Source organism: Carcharodon carcharias, chromosome 19 (assembly GCF_017639515.1).
Source record: "Carcharodon carcharias isolate sCarCar2 chromosome 19, sCarCar2.pri, whole genome shotgun sequence".
Taxonomy (NCBI): domain Eukaryota; kingdom Metazoa; phylum Chordata; class Chondrichthyes; order Lamniformes; family Lamnidae; genus Carcharodon; species Carcharodon carcharias.
This window is the reverse complement of record NC_054485.1, coordinates 84,102,427-84,122,399: the sequence shown is the minus strand read 5'-3', so window position 1 is coordinate 84,122,399 and position 19,973 is coordinate 84,102,427. Positions and strand designations below refer to the sequence as shown.

The 19,973-nt window shown below is 51.7% G+C and overlaps 1 protein-coding gene across 3 annotated transcripts in view; it reads right to left on the bottom strand.

Moving 5' to 3' along the window:
- Window positions 1-11,609, bottom strand: part of hsd17b8 (hydroxysteroid (17-beta) dehydrogenase 8) — a 45,839-nt gene extending 34,230 nt beyond the window's left edge. For all 3 annotated transcript variants that reach the window (XM_041212794.1, XM_041212795.1, XM_041212796.1), the window contains exons 1-3: window positions 11,481-11,609; window positions 6,555-6,751; window positions 2,443-2,559 (exon numbers count right to left, since the gene is read on the bottom strand). In XM_041212794.1, the coding sequence (XP_041068728.1) occupies window positions 2,443-2,559; window positions 6,555-6,751; window positions 11,481-11,529 (363 nt within the window). In that variant the 5' untranslated portion in view covers window positions 11,530-11,609. The remainder of the gene's footprint in view (window positions 1-2,442; window positions 2,560-6,554; window positions 6,752-11,480) is intronic.
- Window positions 11,610-19,973: the final 8,364 nt, after the last annotated feature.

Here is a 19,973-nt window from a genome sequence, read left to right as displayed (position 1 = left end):
TTTTTAAGGCAGAGATAGATAGATTCTTGTTAGGCAAGGGAATTAAAGGTTTTTAGGGTTAGATGGGAATGTGGAATTCGAAACACAAACAGATCAGCCTTGATCTTATTGAATGGTGGAACAGGCTCGAGGAGCCGAATGGTCTACTCCTGCTCCCATTTCGTATGTTCGAAGACACAGCAGCAATGCTCCAGTGGAACTGAGAGTGATTTCAAGCGATTGCAGGAGGCTTTCCTGCTCTGTTTTAACATGTCACTGGCAGATAGAGATGGAAAAAGTTTCCCCCCATCCCCAGCCCACCCCCATCCATCCACTCCTGCATCCTGGGCCAATATTTATCCCCCAACCAATACCACTTAAAACAAACACAGATTATCAATGGTTATTTCATCGCTGTTTGTGGGATCTTGCTGTGCACAGGTTGTCTGCTGTGTTCCCCACATTACAATGGTGGCTTCACTTCAGAAATAACTGACCGGTTATAGAGCGCTCTGGGGCATCCTGAGGATGGGAAAACCGCTATACGAATGGAAAATTCACTCATTTGTTCCAGCTGGAGACGAAGGGCGTTCATATAACGTACTGAGCTATTTCATGGCATAACAGAATGGTTACAGTGCAACAGGAGGTTCTTCAGCCCGTCATGCCCATGCTGGCCCTCTGCAAGAGCAGCTCACCTAGTCCCACTCACCCACCTTTTCCTTATATCCCTGCAGATGTTTTTTCATCACATGAATATCCAAATCCCCTTTGAAAGCCATGATCGGGGAGGATGATGGTGTCATGGTAACCTCACTGGACTAGTAATCCAGAGGCCCAGACTAATGCTCTGGGGACATGGGTTCAAATCCCACCACAGCAGCTGGTGGAATTTAAATTCAATTAATAATCAGGAATATAAAGCTAGTCTCAGTAATAGTGGCCGTGAAACAATCACCGATTGTTGTAAAACCCATCTGGTTCACTAATGTCCTTACCTGGCCCGGCCCACATCTGACTCCAGACCCACAGCAATGTGGTTGACTCTTAAATGCCCTCTAAAATGGCCTAGCAGCCCACTCAGTTCAAGGGCAATTAGGGATGGGCAACAAATGCTGGCCTTGCCAGCGACGCCCACATCCCATGAAAGAATAAAGAAATAAAAAGAATCAGCCTCCTCCACGCTCTCAGGCAGCGCATTCCAGACCCTAACCACTCAATGCGTTAAAAAGTTTCTCCTCATGTCACCAATGCTTCTTTTGCCAATCGCTTTACATCTGTGCCCTCTGGTTCTCGATCCTTCCACCAATGGGAACTGCTTCTCCCTATCGACTCTGTCCAGACCCTTCATGATTTTCAACACCTCTAGTAAATCCCCTCCCGCAACCTTCTCTTCTCCAAGGAAGAACAACCCCAGCTTCTCCAATCTATCAATGTAACTGAAGTTCCTCATCCCTAGAACCATTCCCGGGAATCTTTTCTGCACCGTCTCTCACGCCTTCACACCTTTCCTCAAGTGTGGTGCCCAGAACTGGACACAATACTCCAGTTAAGGCTGAACCCAGTGTTTTATAAAGATTCGTCATATCTTCCTTGCTTTTGTACTCTATACATCTATTTATAACACCTTTCTCAATCTGTCCTGTCACCTTCAATGGTTCATACACATACACCCCTAGGTCCTTCTGCTCCTGCGCCCCCCTTTAGAACTGTACCCTTTAATTTAAAATTGCTTCTCCTCATGCAATCTACCAAAATCCATCACTTCACATTTCTCTGCAAGAAATTTCATCCACCAGCCTGTCCATGCCCTCTTGAAATAGAGGTGTTCAAAATCATGAGGGGTCAGGACAGAGTCAATAGGGGGAAACTGTTACCATTGGTGGAAGGATCGAGAACCAGAGGGCACAGATTGAAGTTGATTGGCAAAAGAAGCAATGACAACTTGAGGAAAAGCTCTCTCTTGCAGCGGATGGTTCCGGTCTAGAATGCGCTGCCTGAGAGTGTGGTGGAGGCTGATTCAATCGAGGTGTTCAAGAGCGGAAATCGGCTGTTATCCTGAAAAGGAAGAACGTGCAGGGTTACGGGGCAAAGGGAGGGGATTAGCACTAGGTGAATTGCTCATTTGGAGAGCGAGTGCAGACACGATGGGCCAAATGGCCTCCTTCTGCGCTGTAACAATTTGGTGAAGCCTATCACTAACCACCTCACAGCAAAATTACATGCTGAGATTTCTGCTCTGACTTGCTTGGCTCCTTAAAATCCAACCTGCCCACCTGAAAACAAGGAGACAGAAATCGGCCGGTTTCTATCGCCAGAGGTTAATCCGCGATGCCTGGTGCGCAGCCGAGGGCGGAGCTGAATGTCTGTCCCCACTACGTCAAATCCCTCCTCCAACCCCCACCCACCACCCCCCGCCCGCCCCCCACATTCAGTGTCCATCCTCTCGTCAATGTTACACACCTTCAAATTAACCTTTAAAACCTGGTCGAAAGCTTCTTCCTGCATCTTCAGGAGTAAGCCATCCATGGTGACGCCCGCACAGTTCACTGCTACACACGGAGGACGAGAAAACTGTGTCTGAAAGACAAAATGGTGAATGGGCGGGGGGGGTGGGGGGGGGAGAAGGAGCAGGCGGTTGGTTGGAGTTGGTGGGAGGAGAAATCCGTGAAACTGTCAACCCCGGTGAACAAGGTCAAATACTCGCACAACAGCTTCAAACCACAGTGACCTCCGCAGACCCTCCTTTTGGTCTCCACCTTCTGGGAAAGCGACCCGACATCTTTATTGCCGCAATATCTCTCAGGTGCACTGAGGTCAGCAGCCTTTGCTGGGTAACCTCTCCCGATTAAGAAATATTACTCGGAGTCTGCCCTTAGCGTGTCCTCTGCTGATCCATCCTGCTACCCCTGAACAGTCCAGAAAGTGTAGCACTGGGCCTAACCCCCACCACCCCACCCCCTGCCCAGCCAAGGTTTGTTGCACACCTCTCCAGGCCTGGCCTTAGTGCTTGTCTAATTGTTCCTCATGACTAACTCCTCCAACACAGTCCTTGTTGCTCCCCCCCAGATTCATTATCCCATTTCGAATCCCTTCCCCCCACCCCCACTATTCCCCCAACCCAACACCACCACTCCAACCTTCCCACCCCCCCAACCCCTCCTCACCCCCCACAGCCCCACCCACCCCCCCAAACCCTCCTCACACCCCCACAACCCCTCCCCACCTTGCACTCCCCACAGCCCCGTACCCCCCCCACAGCTCCATCTCCCCCCACACCTCCCCACCGCCCCACAAATCCTCCCCACACTCCAAACCCCCCCCACAACCCCTCCCCACTCTGCACCCCCCACAGCCCCAACACCTCCCCACCCCTCACAACCCCTCCCCACAGCCCCACAACCCCACAACCCCTCTCCAACACCCCTCAACCCACACCCCTAGCCCCTTGCACAAACGACCCTACCCCATACCCCCCCACAGCCCCACCACCCCCCCCCCCCAAAAACACCCCCCACAAACCCTCCCCACCAGCCCCATACACCCCAGTCATCCCACACACACTGCAAGCAATCCCCAGGGCCTAAGTCCAGGAAAGTTTCGGTGGTCTCAGGGCAGGGCGGGGGGACTTGTGTGTGTGTGTGTGTGGGGGGGGTGGGGGGGTGCAGAGAGATGGGGGGGAGGGGAATTCAGGCGTCAGTCGAGAGGCCGTCTGGGGTGGGGTGGGGTGAGGTGAGGTGGGCAGGGGAGGTGATTCGGACCATTTGCGGGGGTGCGCATGGCGTTAAACGGGAGCTACTGATGGAGGCGCTCCCCCCTTCCCCCACTTCCTGCTCGAGGCCTGAACGGGGTAAATTTTCGGGCTTCACCCCTGCCTTGCTGCTGAGCTCCTCCTGCCAGCCTGAAAACTGAAGCTTGGCAGAAAGCAGCCCTTTAGTGGTCAATAATTGGCTTGCCACGGGGGCAAGGGCAGGAGGGCCTCGTCCGTCCCAGTATAAAACTGCGGAGAGGTCGGGGTGGGCTGGAACCCAGTGGGAAGGTCTAACAAATTTTATCGCTACCCCACCCACCCCCCAACCACCACCGTCTACAAACCTGCCAACAGAGCAACATAAAATTCAGCCAAGCATTTATTGCTGCTCAGGCACCATCAATTGCTAGGACGATTGGGATGCCAGCACTCAAGCCCCAAACAGGCTTTGCAAGCCTGTCATTTTTGGGTGAGGTCATTTAGGAAATACTCTGCAACCCCATTCCTCCTACCAAAGTGGATAACCTCACACCTATCCACGTTACATTCCATCCTCCATGTTCTTACCCACTCAAGTAGCCTGTCCAACTCCCCTTGAAGCTTCTTTCCATTGTCCCCACAGCACAGAGCTGAACTCGATCCTAGGTGAGAGCACTGGGTCCGGATTTCACTGATCACAGCAGGTTAAAGGAGCTTGGCCTGTCTTTAGCTTCAGAAAAGAGATGCCAATCGCGTGGTCTAACGGGTATTTTCAAGGTGATGGACGGAGGTGAGAAAACTGTTCAGGGCAAATTGTTCACCATCGTCGAGAGTGAGTCGAAGGACACGAGGTTAAAAAGACAATCAGGCAGAACTTCTTCCAATAAAGGAACAGACAAAGTATCTGATCCGAGAGGCCACTAGAGGTGTTTCCATGTCAATGAAGGGATGGGAGAAATGGTGAAAGGTGGGTAGATGCAGTTAGGTCTAACGTCGTTTCACCACTGGGGCAGTGGCCATTGGGTGAAGTTGCCAATACATACCCACATCAGATATCACTGGCTAACTTACCAGGTACAACTCCAAATAAAGAGTCCAGAACCCTCATCCCCATCACTTGTATGCTGTCACACAACCAGGCCAGCTGCCATGGGTGAGCGACATGAATCATCATAAGTGCCAGCAACAACCATGTGGTTTAATATTCTGTTACTGGGTTGAGTTTGTTTGATTAAAATAGATGTTGCATGGTTGTACAGGGCTTAAATATTGCTGAAAAGAGGTGCATGGTGCCAAAGCCTTACATCTTGCCCTCGCCCAGACAATCGCAAGAATGCCATATTTCAAACCATCACAACAATTTATAATTATTTTTAATGATGAAAATGATTATAACAATTATTATAAATTGTTGTGATGGTTTGAAATTTGGCATTCTTACATTTGTAATTGTAAAATTGTGATCGTTTGAAATTTGGCATTCTTGCGTTTGTAATTATAAATTAGGATCCTTTGAAATTTAGCATTCTTGTGTTTGTAATTATAATTTGTGATTGTTTGAAATTTGGCATTCTTGCGTTTGTAATTATAAATTATGAACATTTGAAATTTGGCATTCTTGTGTTTGTATTTATAAATTAGGATCCTTTGAAATTTGGTATTCTTGTGTTTGTATTTATAAATTGCGGTTGTTTGAAATTTGGCATTCTTGTGTTTGTAATTAAAAATAATGAACATTTGAAATTTGGCATTCTTGTGTTTGTATTTATAAATTGCGGTTGTTTGAAATTTGGCATTCTTGTGTTTGTAATTAAAAATGATGAACATTTGAAATTTGGCATTCTTGTGTTTATAATTATAAATTAGGATCCTTCAAAATTTGGCATTCTTGTGTTTGTAATTATAAATTAGGATCCTTCAAAATTTGGCATTCTTGTGTTTGTAATTATAAATTAGGATCCTTCAAAATTTGGCATTCTTGTGTTGTAATTATAAATTGTGGGTGTTGGAAATTGGACATTCTTGCGTTTGTCCTAATGAGTGCAAGATGAAAAGCTCTGGCAACATGTCTCTCTTTTCAGCAATAATATGGATGTCAGATAAATATTAGCTTTGCTGAAGAAGATTATTATGATGATTTTATAACATGTTTCAAATACATGTGTTTACTTGCAGTATTAACGTGCATAATATGGAAATATCTGTACTCTTCTTTCTGGCATGAATTAAAAATTTACTTAATAGTTAATTTAAGAAAAGAAATATGTACATTTCGTCGTGAAGAAGCTTCAAAATATTTATACTTTCCATTAGTTTCCATTAAATTGGATGAGTTTTGCTTGCAGGGCTAAGTGGAAAAGGGTGGGCTAGAAACTGACAGGTGGTCCAAGGGGAGGGGGTTGTCTGCGACAAGAACATTTGTGCACCACTTGTTTCAGAGACAGTTGTCGTGTCAGGTAGTGGGTGTAAAGATCCTGAAACTAAAATGTGATTAAGAGGGTCGATAAAGCACCCCAGTCCCCGTGGTGCCCACCTGGCACAGAAGGCCTCGACGGTGCCGGCAGACACCAGGGACACCCAGCCACGAACGTAGCCGCGGAAGAGGGGCAGACAGTCAGGTTGGACAACCCCCTCGATCGCCCGCTGCCTGGACCTGTTTTTAGCTAACTTTTTGGTTTGATGTTTGTAAGATTCCTTGGTCTTTGGTATTACAGCTATCCTAATTTAGGGGCTGTGTTTACTTTATCTCTCATTTTGTTAATTTAGTTTATTTGGTGACTCCAAAAGAGTTAAAGATCCTGAAGCCAGTGTCAGCTTCTCCTACCTGAATGTCAGCCACTCCTACCTGAATGTCAGCCACAAGCTTGTGGACACTATCAGAGGAGGTCACGTCCGTGACAAACACAGAGTGCTGCTGTTGATTGGAGGACAGGCTCCGCAGGGTCTCAGCAGCCGCTCCTTCATTGATATCCACCACTGCCACCAAGGCTCCCTCTTTAGCGAACCGCTGGCACACAGCTCGCCCGATCCCACTGCCACCGCCTGCAAGGTTGTACAGGGCAGAGGTAAAGGTAACCGAAGCCAGCGCTGTGCCCCGTGTTAACACTGAGGGACGCCACACAATAATACTCCGGCATCAGGGCATAGGGAGCAAGAGGTGGAGAGAGGGAGAGTGAGAGGGAGGGAGAAGGAGAGAGGGGGAAAGGGCAGAGTGTAACAGGTGAAGTGGGGAGTGGGGGGAGAGGAAGGACAGGAGGAGACTGGAGTGAGTTGAATGGGGGCAGGAGGGAGGAGCACAGAGTGATTTGATCTGGGAGGTGGTGTGCGTATTCACTCGGATGCTGGAAGTAGAGGAGTGAGGACGTCGGATGTTGTTCCCTGTGCTAGACAGCAGCCTCAGCACGGAGTCCCTGCTGAGAAACAGATGGCAGTGAATGGGGCACTGAGAGTGGATGGCAGTGAAAGGGGCAGTGACAGTGGATGGCCGTGAAAGGGGCAGTGAGAGTGGATGGCCGTGAAAGGGGCAGTGAGAGTGGATGGCAGTGGAAGGGGCAGTGAGAGAGAGTGGATTGCAGTGGAAGGGGCGGTGAGAGCAGATGGCAGTGGGAGGGGCAGAGATAGTGGATGGCAATGGAAGGGTCAGTGAGGTGGGATGCCGGTGGAAGGGACAGTGAGAATGGATGACAGTGGAAAGGGCAGTGAGTGTGGGTGGCAGTGGAAGCGGCAGTGTGAATGGAGGACAGTGGAAGCGGCAGTGTGAGTGGAGGACAGTGGAAGCAGCAGTGTGAGTGGAGGACAGTGGAAGCGGCAGTGTGAGTGGAGGACAGTGGAAGCGGCAGTGTGAGTAGATGGCAGCGGAAGGGACAGTGAAAGTGGACGGTAGTGGAAGGGGCTGTGAGAGTGGATGGCTCTGGAAGGGGCAGTGAGAGTAGATGGCAGAGAGAGGGGCAGAGATAGTGGACGGCAATGGAAGGGTCAGTGAGGTGGGATGCCAGTGGAAGGGGCAGTGAGAGTGGACAACAGTGGAAGGGGCAGAGAGAGTGTATGACAGAGGAAGGGGCAGTGAGTGTTGATGGCAGTGGAAGCAGCAGTGTGAGTGGATGGCAGTGGAAGGGGCTGTGACAGTGGATGACAGTGGAAGGGGCTGTGACAGTGGATGACAGTGGAAGGAGTGGTGGGAGTGGATGGCAGTGGAAGGGGCAGTGAGTGTGGGTGGCAGGGGAAGGGACAGAGAGAGTGGATGGCAGTGGAAAGGGCAGAGAGAGTGGATGGCGGTGGAATGGGCAGTGAGTGTGGGTGGCAGGGGAAGGGGCAGAGAGAGTGGACGGCAGTAGAAAGGGCAGAGAGAGTGGACGGCGGTGGAATGGGCAGTGAGAGTGGATGACAGTGGAAGGGGCGGTGAGTGTGGGTGGCAGGGGAAGGGGCAGAGAGAGTGGACGGTAGTGGAAAGGGCAGAGAAAATGGATGGCAGTGGAAAGGGCAGAGAGAGTGGACGGCGGTGGAATGGGCAGTGAGAGTGGACGGCGGTGGGAGGGGCAGTGATAGTGGAAGACAGTTGGTGGGGCAAAGAGAGAGGATGGCAATTAAGTGCGGGGGTAAATTGGTAACAAGGAAAGAGGGAATGCATAAGTGGGGCAGTGGGTGGAGTTTGGCGGGAGGATGCTCAGTGGGAAAGAGGGGAGTCGATGCTTGATAATGGGGAACCTGGAGAGGAGGCATAGGGCCAGCAGTGACTGGGAGAAGGGGGGGCGTGGGGAGAGACGGCGGGAAACGTGGGGGGGTTGGGGAGAGACTGCGGGAAATGTGGGGGTGGGGGTGGGGAGAGAAGGCGGGAAATGGAGGGGTGGGGAGAGAAGGCGGGAAAGGGGGGGTGGGGAGAGAAGGTGGGAAAGGGGGGTTGGGGAGAGAAGGAGGGAAAGGGGGGGGTGGGGAGAGAAGGAGGGAAAGGGGGGGGTGGGGAGAGAAGGAGGGAAATGTGGGGGGGGGTGGGGAGAGAAGGCGGGAAAGGGGGGGTGGGGAGAGAAGGTGGGAAAGGGGGGTTGGGGAGAGAAGGAGGGAAAGGGGGGGTGGGGAGAGAAGGAGGGAAAGGGGGGGTGGGGAGAGAAGGAGGGAAAGGGGGGGTGGGGAGAGAAGGAGGGAAAGGGGGGGTGGGGAGAGAAGGAGGGAAATGTGGGGGGGGTGGGGAGAGAAGGCGGGAAAGGGGGGGTGGGGAGAGAAGGCGGGAAAGGGGGGGTGGGGAGAGAAGGCGGGAAGGGGGGTGGGGAGAGGAGGGAAAGGGGGGGTGGGGAGAGGAGGGAAATGGGGGGGTAAGGAGGGAAATGGGGGGGTGGGGAGGGAAGGAGGGAAAGGGGGGGTGGGGAGGGAAGGAGGGAAAGGGGGGGTCGGTGAATGGTGGGTCAGGGAAGAGGGGTGCGGGGAGGGAGGGGTGTGGGGAGGGAGGGGTGTGGGGAGGGAGGGGTGCGGGGAGGGAGGGGTGCGGGGAGGGAGGGGTGCGGGGAGAGAGGGGGGCGAGGGAGAGAGGGGGGCGAGGGAGAGAGGGGGGCGAGGGAGAGAGGGGGGCGAGGGAGAGAGGGGGGCGAGGGAGAGGGGGGGCGAGGGAGAGGGGGGGCGAGGGAGAGGGGGGGCGAGGGAGAGGGGGGGCGAGGGAGAGGGGGGGCGAGGGAGAGGGGGGGCGAGGGAGAGGGGGGGCGAGGGAGAGAGGGGGCGGCGAGGGAGGGGGGGCGAGGGAGAGGGGGGGCGAAGGAGAGGGGGGGCGAGGGAGAGAGGGGGGCAGGGAGGGCGGGGAGAGAGGGGGGCGGGGAGAGAGGGGGGCGGGGAGAGAGGGGGGCGGGGAGAGAGGAGAGCGGGGAGAGAGGGGGGTGGGGAGAGAGGGGGGGGGGAGAGAGGGGGTGGGGAGAGAGGGGGTGGGGAGAGAGGGGGGTGGGTAGAGAGGGGGCGGGGAGAGAGGGGGGCGGGGAGAGAGGGGGGCGGGGAGAGAGGGGGGCGGGGAGAGAGGGGGGCGGGGAGAGAGGGGGGCGGGGAGAGAGGGGAGAGAGGGGGGTGGGGAGAGAGGGGGGTGGGGAGAGAGGGGAGAGAGGGGGGTGGGGAGAGAGGGGGGTGGGGAGAGAGGGGGGCGGGGAGAGAGGGGAGAGAGGGGGGCGGGGAAAGAGGGGGGTGGGGAGAGAGGGGGCGGGGAGAGAGGGGAGAGAGGGGGGCGGGGAGAGAGGGGAGAGAGGGGGGCGGGGGAGAGAGGGGAGAGAGGGGGGCGGGGAGAGAGGGGAGAGAGGGGGGCGGGGAGAGAGGGGAGAGAGGGGGGCGGGGAGAGAGGGGAGAGAGGGGGGGTGGGGAGAGAGGGGGGTGGGGAGAGAGGGGAGAGAGGGGGGTGGGGAGAGAGGGGGGCGGGGAGAGAGGGGGGGCGGGGAGAGAGGGGAGAGAGGGGGGTGGGGAGAGAGGGGGGTGGGGAGAGAGGGGGGTGGGGAGAGAGGGGGGTGGGGAGAGAGGGGGGTGGGGAGAGAGGGGGGGCGGGGAGAGAGGGGGGCGGGGAGAGAGGGGAGAGAGGGGGGTGGGGAGAGAGGGGGGCGGGGAGAGAGGGGAGAGAGGGGGGTGGGGAGAGAGGGGGGCGGGGAGAGAGGGGAGAGAGGGGGGTGGGGAGAGAGGGGGGTGGGGAGAGAGGGGGGTGGGGAGAGAGGGGGGTGGGGAGAGAGGGGGCGGGGAGAGAGGGGAGAGAGGGGGGCGGGGAGAGAGGAAGGGGGCGGGGAGAGAGGAAGGGGGAGGGGAGAGAGGAAGGGGGAGGGGAGAGAGGAAGGGGGCGGGGAGAGAGGAAGGGGGCGGGGAGAGAGGGGAGAAGGGGGCGGGGAGAGAGGAAGGGGGCGGGGAGAGAGGGAGAGAGGGGGCGGGGAGAGAGGGGAGAGGGGGGCGGGGAGAGAGGGGAGAGAGGGGGGCGGGGAGAGGGGCGGGGGGGGCAAGGGGGCGGGGAGATGAAGGGCGGCGGGGGGGAGAGGGAGGGCGGGGAGGTGTGGGGCAGGGGTTAGGGGGGTGGGGACAGAAGGTGGGAAAGGGGTGGGTGGGGGGGGGGTGTGAAGGGCCTGGGTGGAGGTAATCCTTCCCTCTGAGTGAGTGTGTGTGTGTGTGTGAAGGAGGGTATTTCGGACTGTGCTTTGCGCCAGGCGGACACTCTGTGATTGAGAGACGCTCCCCGGGACTCTGCCCTTTTGCCCCCCCCCCCCCCCCCCCCCCCCCCCCCCCCCCCCCCCCCGCCCGCCCCCCCCCGCCCCCTCCCCCCCCCGGGCGCCCCCCCCCCCCCCCCCCCGGGGCCCCCCCCCCCCCACGCCCCCCCCGGGGCCCCCCCCCCCCCCCCCCCCCCCGGGGCCCCCCCCCCCCCCCCCCCCCCCCGGGGCCCCCCCCCCCCCCCCCTCTCCCCCGGGCCCCCCCCCCCCCCCCCCCCCCCTCCCCCCGGGCCCCCCCCCCCCCCCCCCCCCCCGGGCCTCCCCCCCCCCCCCCCTCTCCCCCGGGCCTCCCCCCCCCTCCCCCGGGCCTCCCCCCCACCTCCCCCCCCTCCCCCGGGCCTCCCCCCCCACTCCCCCCCCTCCCCCCGGGCCTCCCCCCCCACTCCCCCCCTCCCCCGGGCCTCCCCCCCCACTCCCCCCCTCCCCCGGGCCTCCCCCCCACCTCTCCCCCCCCGGGCTCTATTGTGAGCTGTCACAGCTCGCGCGAACTCGGCTCTGCGAGTGCCGCTTCATTCACATATTTCATGCTAATCGCTGCTCGGCACCGCTCATTCATATTCGTTTACCTGTCACCAGGGCCAACCGCGTACTGAGCTTCAGCATTGCCGCCGCCATGACAGCAGAGGGACAGATGTAGCTCCTCCCCCACACCTTTCAGGGAGCATGTGACCGGGGGAGCGCGTCCCCGGCGCCGCCTGCAGCGCCACTGAGAGAGCCACGGGGACTGTCGGAACTGCAGCTAGAGGTGACCCACCCATTGGCATGGCCAGCATTGAGTTGGTCATGGGTCAATAGAAGGGAGGGACCCTAAAAGTACCTGTGGAGTGGGAGAGATTGAACGCTTGGGTGGGACTCTCCAGCCCTGACACCAGCAAGCATCGTCGCTGGGAGGATGGGAAACTCTGGAGAGCCGTGAGAAGTCAACATCTCTCCAAATTTTCAGATCCTGCCTGTGGCAGTGCCCACCAGTGTTAGAGCCAGAAAATCCACCCATAAAATCATGCAGAACTGACAGGAAACAGAAATTAATGGTTAATGGGTGTTTCTCGGGCCGGAGGAAGGTTCGTAGTTGAAATCCCCGGGGGTCGGTAATAGGACCCTTGCTTTTCCTGATATATATTAATGACCTGAACCTTGGTGTGCAGGGCACAATTTCAAAGTTTGTGGATAACACAAAACTTGGAAGTATTGTGAACTGTGAGGACGGTAGTGTATAACTTCAAAGGGACGTGGACAAGTTAGTGGAATGGGCGGACAGTGGCAAATGAAGTTCAATGTGGGGAAATTTTAGTCAGAAGAACATGGAGAGGCAGTATAAAATACAGGCTACTACTCTAAATGGGGTGCAAAGGCAGAGGGCCCTGGGTGTATTTGTGCATAAATCACTGAAGGTGCTAAGACAGGTTGAGAGAGCGGTTAATAAAGCATACAGTATCCTAGGATTTATTAAGGAGGCATAGATTATAAGAGCAAAGTGGCTATGTTGAACTTGTATAAGACATGACTTTGGCTTCAGATTAAGTATTGTTTCCAGTTCGGGACACCACACTTTAGGAAAGATGTGAATTCATTGGAGAAAGTGCAGAAATGATTCACAAGAATAGTCCCTAGGATGAGGACCTTCAGTTGTGAAGATAAATTGGAGAAGTTAGGACTGCTGTGCTTAGAGAAAAGAAGGCCTAGAGGAGATCTGATAGAGGTATTCAAAATCATGAGGGGTCTGGATAGAGTGGATAGGGAGAAACTGTTTCACGAAAGGAATCGAAAGTAATTAGTAAAAGAAGCAAAAGTGACATGAGTAAAAACTTTCTCACCCAGCAAGCGGTTAAGCTCTGGAATGCACTGCCTGAGGGTGTGGTGGGCGGCAGGTTCAATCAAAACATTCAGAATAGAATTAGACTGCTATCTGAAAAGGAAGAATGTGTGGGTTACAGGGAGAAGACGGGGGGAGTGGCTGGTGAATTGCTCATTCGGTGAGCCCATGCAGACATGATGGGCTGAACGTCCTCCTTCTGCACTGTAACTATTCTGATTACAGAAGGAATATCATTCAGCCCATCATTTACATGTCAGGTCTCCGCAGGAGCTATTTTGTCAGTTCCGCCTGTTTTTGTCCTGTAGTCCTGCAGTTTTTATAAACAGCCTAGACTCATGAGCAGAAACAGCGTGACCAGCCATCCCGTATTTTAAGAGATTATCACTTATTTTGACCGTTTGTCCCGCGTCCCTTCAGGAACACCTTTTGTCCCGTATTTAAGGACACCCTGTGGGAGACTGATCTTGGGAGTCTTCTCTTGCCTTTGTGTGGTAACTATATGTATTGTTCCTCTCCCTGTCAATCATCAATCATGTGAGGTATGCAGGGGCTTCGACCAGTGAGCTCTTAGCGTGGGCAATCCAGGAGGGGGGGGTGTGGAGCTTGCCGACAAGAGACTGGGGCTAGGTGCAAGCACTCCTGAATGTCCCCATAATAGAGTTTTACAGTTTCTTTACAAAACCTGTCTGCTCCATTGAGTCATCACATTTGGCGACGAGGATGGGATCAACTTCAACTCTGCATCTTGCCCTGTTACTGTGGGTCAATCGAATTTTTAAAAAGCTACTCACCAGTCATGCCGCTGTTTGGAAGAATCGATGCACATGATGCTAATATTGAAGATTGGAGCCAATGTGTTGAGCACCTCTGATTTTACTTTGTAGCAAATGAAATAACCACCGAAGCAAAACGGAAAACGGTCCTCTTAAGCATACTTGGCAGTAAAATATACAACCTGATTCACAATCTGACTGCCCCGAGCGTGCCCGATTCCAAGTTGTATAGAGAGTTAGCGGACCCAGTGAAAGCACACTTCCAGCCAGAGCCGTCCGTGATAATGCAGTGCTTTAAATTCAAGAGTTTGTGCCCCCGGGAGAGTCCATCGCAATCTATCAGTTAATGGAATACTGCAACTTTGGGGATGCACTAAATGATAGGCTGCAGGACCGACTGGGGTGTGGAGTCAAGGACAGTGCCAGACAGCGCTGCTTGCTTGCCAAAATCGATATCAATTTGAAGCGTACCTTAGAAATCTCCCTCGCCTTGGAAAGTGCTGTGAGAGACTCGCAGGCTTTGCGCCACATGGATAATGGCGCCGTACTTCATGTGGGGCGGGAACCTGCCGCCGAGCATGGCGTGAAAACCAGGCCTGCAGAATTAAAGCACAATTCAATGTCTACTGTGAGAAGCATTAAGAAGCCTAACAGAAATGCTTCATCAATGACTTCAAGACCAAAATTGCTATAGATGTGGAGGGGACCACAGAACAGATACCTGTATATTCAGAGAGGCAGAATGTCATTACTGTCATAAGAAGGGACACATAGTTAGGCAATGCTGGACAAAGATGAGGCAGTCTGCAAAACAGCAAATAAACATGATAGAATTAACATGTTCAACAATGGCTGAAGCTGCTGATACTGATGTGTACTCCCTGTATAATGGAACTGTTGTGAAGACTGAGCCTATTGCTGTGACAGTACAAGTGAATGAGAAGCCAAAGTGTGTGGAAGTGGATACTGGTGCCTCAGCAACAGTGATTGGAGAGCACATTTTCAGGTACATTAACGAAGGAAGACAACCAATAAACGTGGAGCGGAGATCCGCTAAGTTAGGAACTTACACGGGAGAATCTATTCAAGTCAAGGGCGTGGCCACTATCCCAGACTGCGACAAGCAACAGGATAATCATAAAAGGGAAGGGACCCAGTCTTTTAGGTCGAGATTGGCTACAGAAGATAAAACTCAGCTGGTCTGAGATATTTCACTTCAAATCAGATGGAATTCCAGAATTCTAAAGAAACACAACATGGTTTCCCTGGGATGAATTCAGAAAGTTGAAAGGCATGCATACCAAGATGCACGCTGATCCCCAAGCAACACCACATTTCTTCAAGGGCAGACCCATGCCTTATACACTGCAGAGCTGTGCAGTTTGGAAAGCTTGGGAATAATTCAGCCTGCCCAATTCTCTGGGTGGGCCTCAACCATAGCTCCAATGGTCAAGCTCGACCAGACCATACGTGTATGCGGAGACTACAAATTGACAGTAAACCAAGCAACGAAACTAGACAAGTACCTCATTCCAAGGATAGATTACTTATATGCCAAGCTGGCAGGGAACATGTCATACACAAAATTAGATATGAGCCACGCCGATCAACAATTAGAATTGGATAGCACGTCGAGAAAATCTGTGACTTAACACACAAGGGTCTCTATCAATACACCCGTCTACCCTTTGGAGTCTCGTCAGCATGTGTTATTTTCCAGGAACAATGGAGACTCTCTTGCAAGGACTCCCACGAGTGGTAGTATATTTGGGTGATGTTCTCATCACTGCATCAACTGAGACCGAACACTTGGTCAACATGGAGGAGGTGCTAAGAAGGCTCATGGAAGCCAGCGTACAGTTAAAGAGGGAAAAGTGCACATTTCAGGCATCAGACGTGACACTTGTAGGTCACAGGGCGGGCACCAGGGGTTTGCATCCTGTGGAAGATAAAGTTCAGGAAATAAAAGATGCACCATTACCATCCAATGTAACAGCACTCAAGTCCTTCCTGGGTATGGTCAACTACTGTAGCCGCTTCTTAACCAACCTGTCAACTATTTCGGCTCCATTACACTTGCTGCTTAAAAAAAGAACCACCATTGGTCATGGGGGTCACAACAGGAGGAAACAAGAAATTGCTGCATTTGTTGTGTTTATTGGCACACTACAACCCATCAAAAGAGCTGGTATTAACATGTGATACCACTCCTTATGGTGTAGGAGTTGTGTTAAAATGGAAAGTGGATCAGAAAGGCCCATTGGCTGTGTCTCAAGAACCCTTTCCCGAGACAAAAAGGGCTATTCTCAATTAGAAAAAGGATTACCAGTCATATTCAGTGTAAAAAAGCTTCACCAGGACCTGCATGGATGACATTTTGCCATTGTGTCTGACCATAAATCATTAACGGGATTATTCAGTGAGGACAAGGCCATTCTACCAATAGGATCAGCAAGAAAGGCTCTGACATTATCTGTGGACAAGTATACTTTTATATACTGCCCTGGCCTAAACATTGCAAATGCAGATACATTCAGTCACATCCTGTTACCAGATAGTATTGTAAATACTCTTGTTCCACAAGATTTAGTGTTATTATTGAATTTCTTAGATTCTTTGCCTGTGTGTGTGAAATAAATTAGAAATTGGATGAACAGTGATCCAATATTCTTGAAAGTCAGAGATTTTATTTTGCAAGGACAGCCAAACTCACCCGTATCCGAAGAATTGAGACCTTTCCACGTCAGGAACATGGAATTAAGCTGTCAAGAGGGAATCGTGTTGTGGAGTTCAAGAGCTGTAGTCCCATCACTAGATGGAGAGCCACTCTTGACAGAGCTTCACAGTGCACATCCAGGCATATCAAAGATGAAAATGCTTGCATGAAACTATGACTAGGGGCCAGCATTGACAGTGACATTGAAAGCACGTGTCAAGCACTGTCTCCAGTGTCAGCAACAACAGAAGTTGCCTGTTTCAGCTCCCCTGTGTCTGTGGGAGTGGCCTGGTCAATCCTGGGTTTGACCATATATTGATTATGTAGGACCATTCTTAAGTCCATGTTCTTGATAATTGTAGATGCACATTTAAAATGGATGGATGTGTACAAAGTCAAATCGCCAACATCGAACACAACTAGCAAGAAACTACGTCACTGTTTCAGCATACATGGCCTACCTGAAATTGTCATTTCTGGTAGTGGTATAGCCTTTACCAGCACTGAGTTTCAGAAATTTATGGTTTTGAATTGAATCTGTCATACAAAAACAGCCCCTTGGTATTCCCCATCGAATGGTGCAGCCGAGAGGGCTGTACAAACTTTTAAGTCTGGTATGAAAAGGTAATCGGAAGGCACTCTGGAATCTCGGCTTTCCCGGTTTCTGTTAACATACAGCACCACATTCGACTACAGGTTCAACACCGTTGAAACGCCATCTTTGTACACATTTACACCTGGTGTTTTCAAATTTAGAGGGGAACTTGGCGCGTAAGGAGAATAATCAGAATTTTAACCATGACATACACAGTAAAGCTCATACATTCAGTATAGATGGCATGGCATACGTGCAAAATGTTGGCAGTGGACCCTGCTGGGCTCCAGGAGCCATTGTTTCAAAGACTGGCCCATTATCTTTCCAAGTACAAGTGGGAGATAGAATCATCCGTGAGCACGCAGATCACATTCATGCCAGAGAGACATTCCAACAATTAACTGATCAACTTGTGATTAACGTTGAACTGTCAACTTCTGAGGTATGTGATCGACCTAGAACAGACATTCCAGATGTTTGAGAAGAGTTGCTAAATCCCGAACTGCCCAGTTCTGATGATGTGTCTCATTAATGCAGTGCCAGATCCTGTCGATCCTATTCAGAAACCTCCAGTGGTAGAGCTATGCCACTCTAGCTGTATACGAAGAGCACCTCAGAGGCTTGATTTATAATCACTGGAAATTGTATGTATATGTTTGTTGGATGTTCAAATGTCTTTTTCAAAGAGGAATTGTAAAAAAAAAACTAAAGGGGTAGGAAATGTGGTAACTGCATGGATTGTTCCTTCCTCCTGTCAATCACTGCAACATGTGATGCACTGTGGGGGCTTTGACCAGTGAGCTCTTAGTACGGGCAGTCCAGGGGGTGCAGTTCTCCAACAAGAGATTGGGGCTAGCATGCAGGCCATAATACATCTCCATCTCCATATCTCTGTAAGCAAGTTTTACGTTTCTTTATGAACCTGTCTGCTCCATCGAGTCATCATCACACTTTGCCTCAGTGTTTCTTTTTGTGACCATACACCACACCCTCCCCCCGCAGTCTTCGGGACTGATATAAACAGAAAGGAGTTGTGTGTGCAGGTCAGAGGCATTTATGATCTAACCAGCCTGTAAGCCTAGGACTGTGTTGGCAAAGGAAACAAATTGCAAGGAACCTCATTTTGAATTTGTAAGGTCAAATGCACTTTGCCTGGTGTCTGTTTAAAGTCTACGGGTTATTGTTGCCTTGGTGAAGATTTACCTGGGAGTGATTAAATTGAGGATTTGTTTAAAAGTTATTATGGTAGCAATTTGGAGGCATGTGTATGTGTTTAATCTGTTGTTAAATTAATAAACGTTTAATTTAGTTTTACACAAAAAAACCTTTCAAGGCTCGATGGTCTTATTCCTGAATTCGGAGCTGCATCTCAGACATACCAATTGAAAATATAGGTTATGACAGTTGTTCAAGTTTCGCTTTGGGATTTAAACAGCTCAGCCTTTACCCACTGCTGTGTCATAAGACCTGCACGCGCCACCCTTCCCCCAACCCCTGACTCTCCCCCGCTCAAAGTGGCTCTTATTTTATTTCATACGAGTTAGTCACCCTGAAGAGAAAGCAGCATCATAGTGTTTGCAGAAGATACAAAACCTGGTTAGTAGTGATGAGGAAAGTTGCTGATTTCAGGATGACAGCAGCCAGGACAGTGAAATGGGCTGAAGCTCAGTTGGATGGCATTTAAAATGAAGTTAAAAATTCTGTCCAGGCCAATCAGCTGAAGCCTGTGCCTCAGTGGTTGCTTTATTGCTTCCCTGTGTGTTTGCAGTTCATCACGTGGTGTCCAATAAACCCTTATTGTATCCGCTGGAGTTTAGAAGAGTAAGAGGTGACTTGATCGAAACCTTTAAGATCCTGAGGAGTCTTGAAAGGGCGGATGTGGAGAGGAAGTTACCTCTTGTGGGAGAATCTAGAACTAGGGGGTCACTGTTTAAAAATTAGGGGTCGCTCATTTAAGACAGAGATGAGGAGAATTTTTTTCTCTCGGGGGTTGTGAATCTTTGGGACTCTCTTCCTCAAAAGGTGGTGGAAGCAGAGTCTTTGAATATTTTTAAGGCAAAGCTAGATAGATTCTTGATTAACAAGGGGGTGAAAGGTTATCGGGGGTAGGCAGGAATGTGTGGCTGAGGTTACAGTCAGATCAGCCATGATCTTACTGAATAGAGGAGCAGGTTTGATGGGCTGAGTGGCCTACGGTCTACTCCAGCTCCTAATTTATAAGTTCGTAGCAAGCCTATAATGTGGTTAAAAAAGGATTTGGGTTTATCTTGGATATATGAATAGGATAAGAGCATATAAAAGCAGAGGGAACATTCTAGAAATTTATAAATCACTAGTTAGGCCTCAGCTGGAGGATTGTAGACAATTCTGGGCAACATGCTTCAGGAAAGATATAAAGGCCTTGGAAAGGGGATGGGGAAGTTCATCAGGATGTTACCAGGGATCAGGGACCTCAACTATGGGCTGAGGTTGGAAAAGTTCAGATTGTTCTCCATGGAACAGAGAAGATTAGGAGGTGACCTAGTAGAGGACTGAAAGATGATGAGTGGTTTCAATAGAGAACAACTAGTCCCTCTGGTGAGTACCTGAGGTGATAGATTTGAAATCTACAGGGAAGACCAGAGAATATTTTTCAGACCGAGAATTGTTGGGATCTGGAATTCTTATTCGGTCATGGGGTTTGAGTATCGCTGGCTAGACCAGCATTTATTGCCCATCCCTAATTGCCCCTTCAGAAGGTGGTGGTGAGCTGCCTTCTTGAACCGCTGTAGTCCATATGGTGTAGGTACACCCACAGTTAGGGAGGGAGATCCAGGATTTTGACCCAGCAACAGTGAAGGAACAGTAATATATTTCCAAGTCAGGATGGTGAGTGACTTGGATGGGAACTTCCAGGTGATGGTGTTCCCATCTATCTGCTGCCCATGTCCTTCTAGATGGTAGTGGTTGTGGGTTTGGAAGGTGCTGTCGAAGGAGCCTTGGTGAATTCCTGCAGTGCATCTTGTAGACGATACACACTGCTGCTACTGTGTGTCGGTGGTGGAGGGAGTGAATGTTTGTGGATGGGGTGCCAATCAAGTGGGCTGCTTTGTCCTGGATGGTGGCGAGCTTCTTGAGTGTTATGGGAACTGCACTCATCCATGCACATGGGGAGTATTC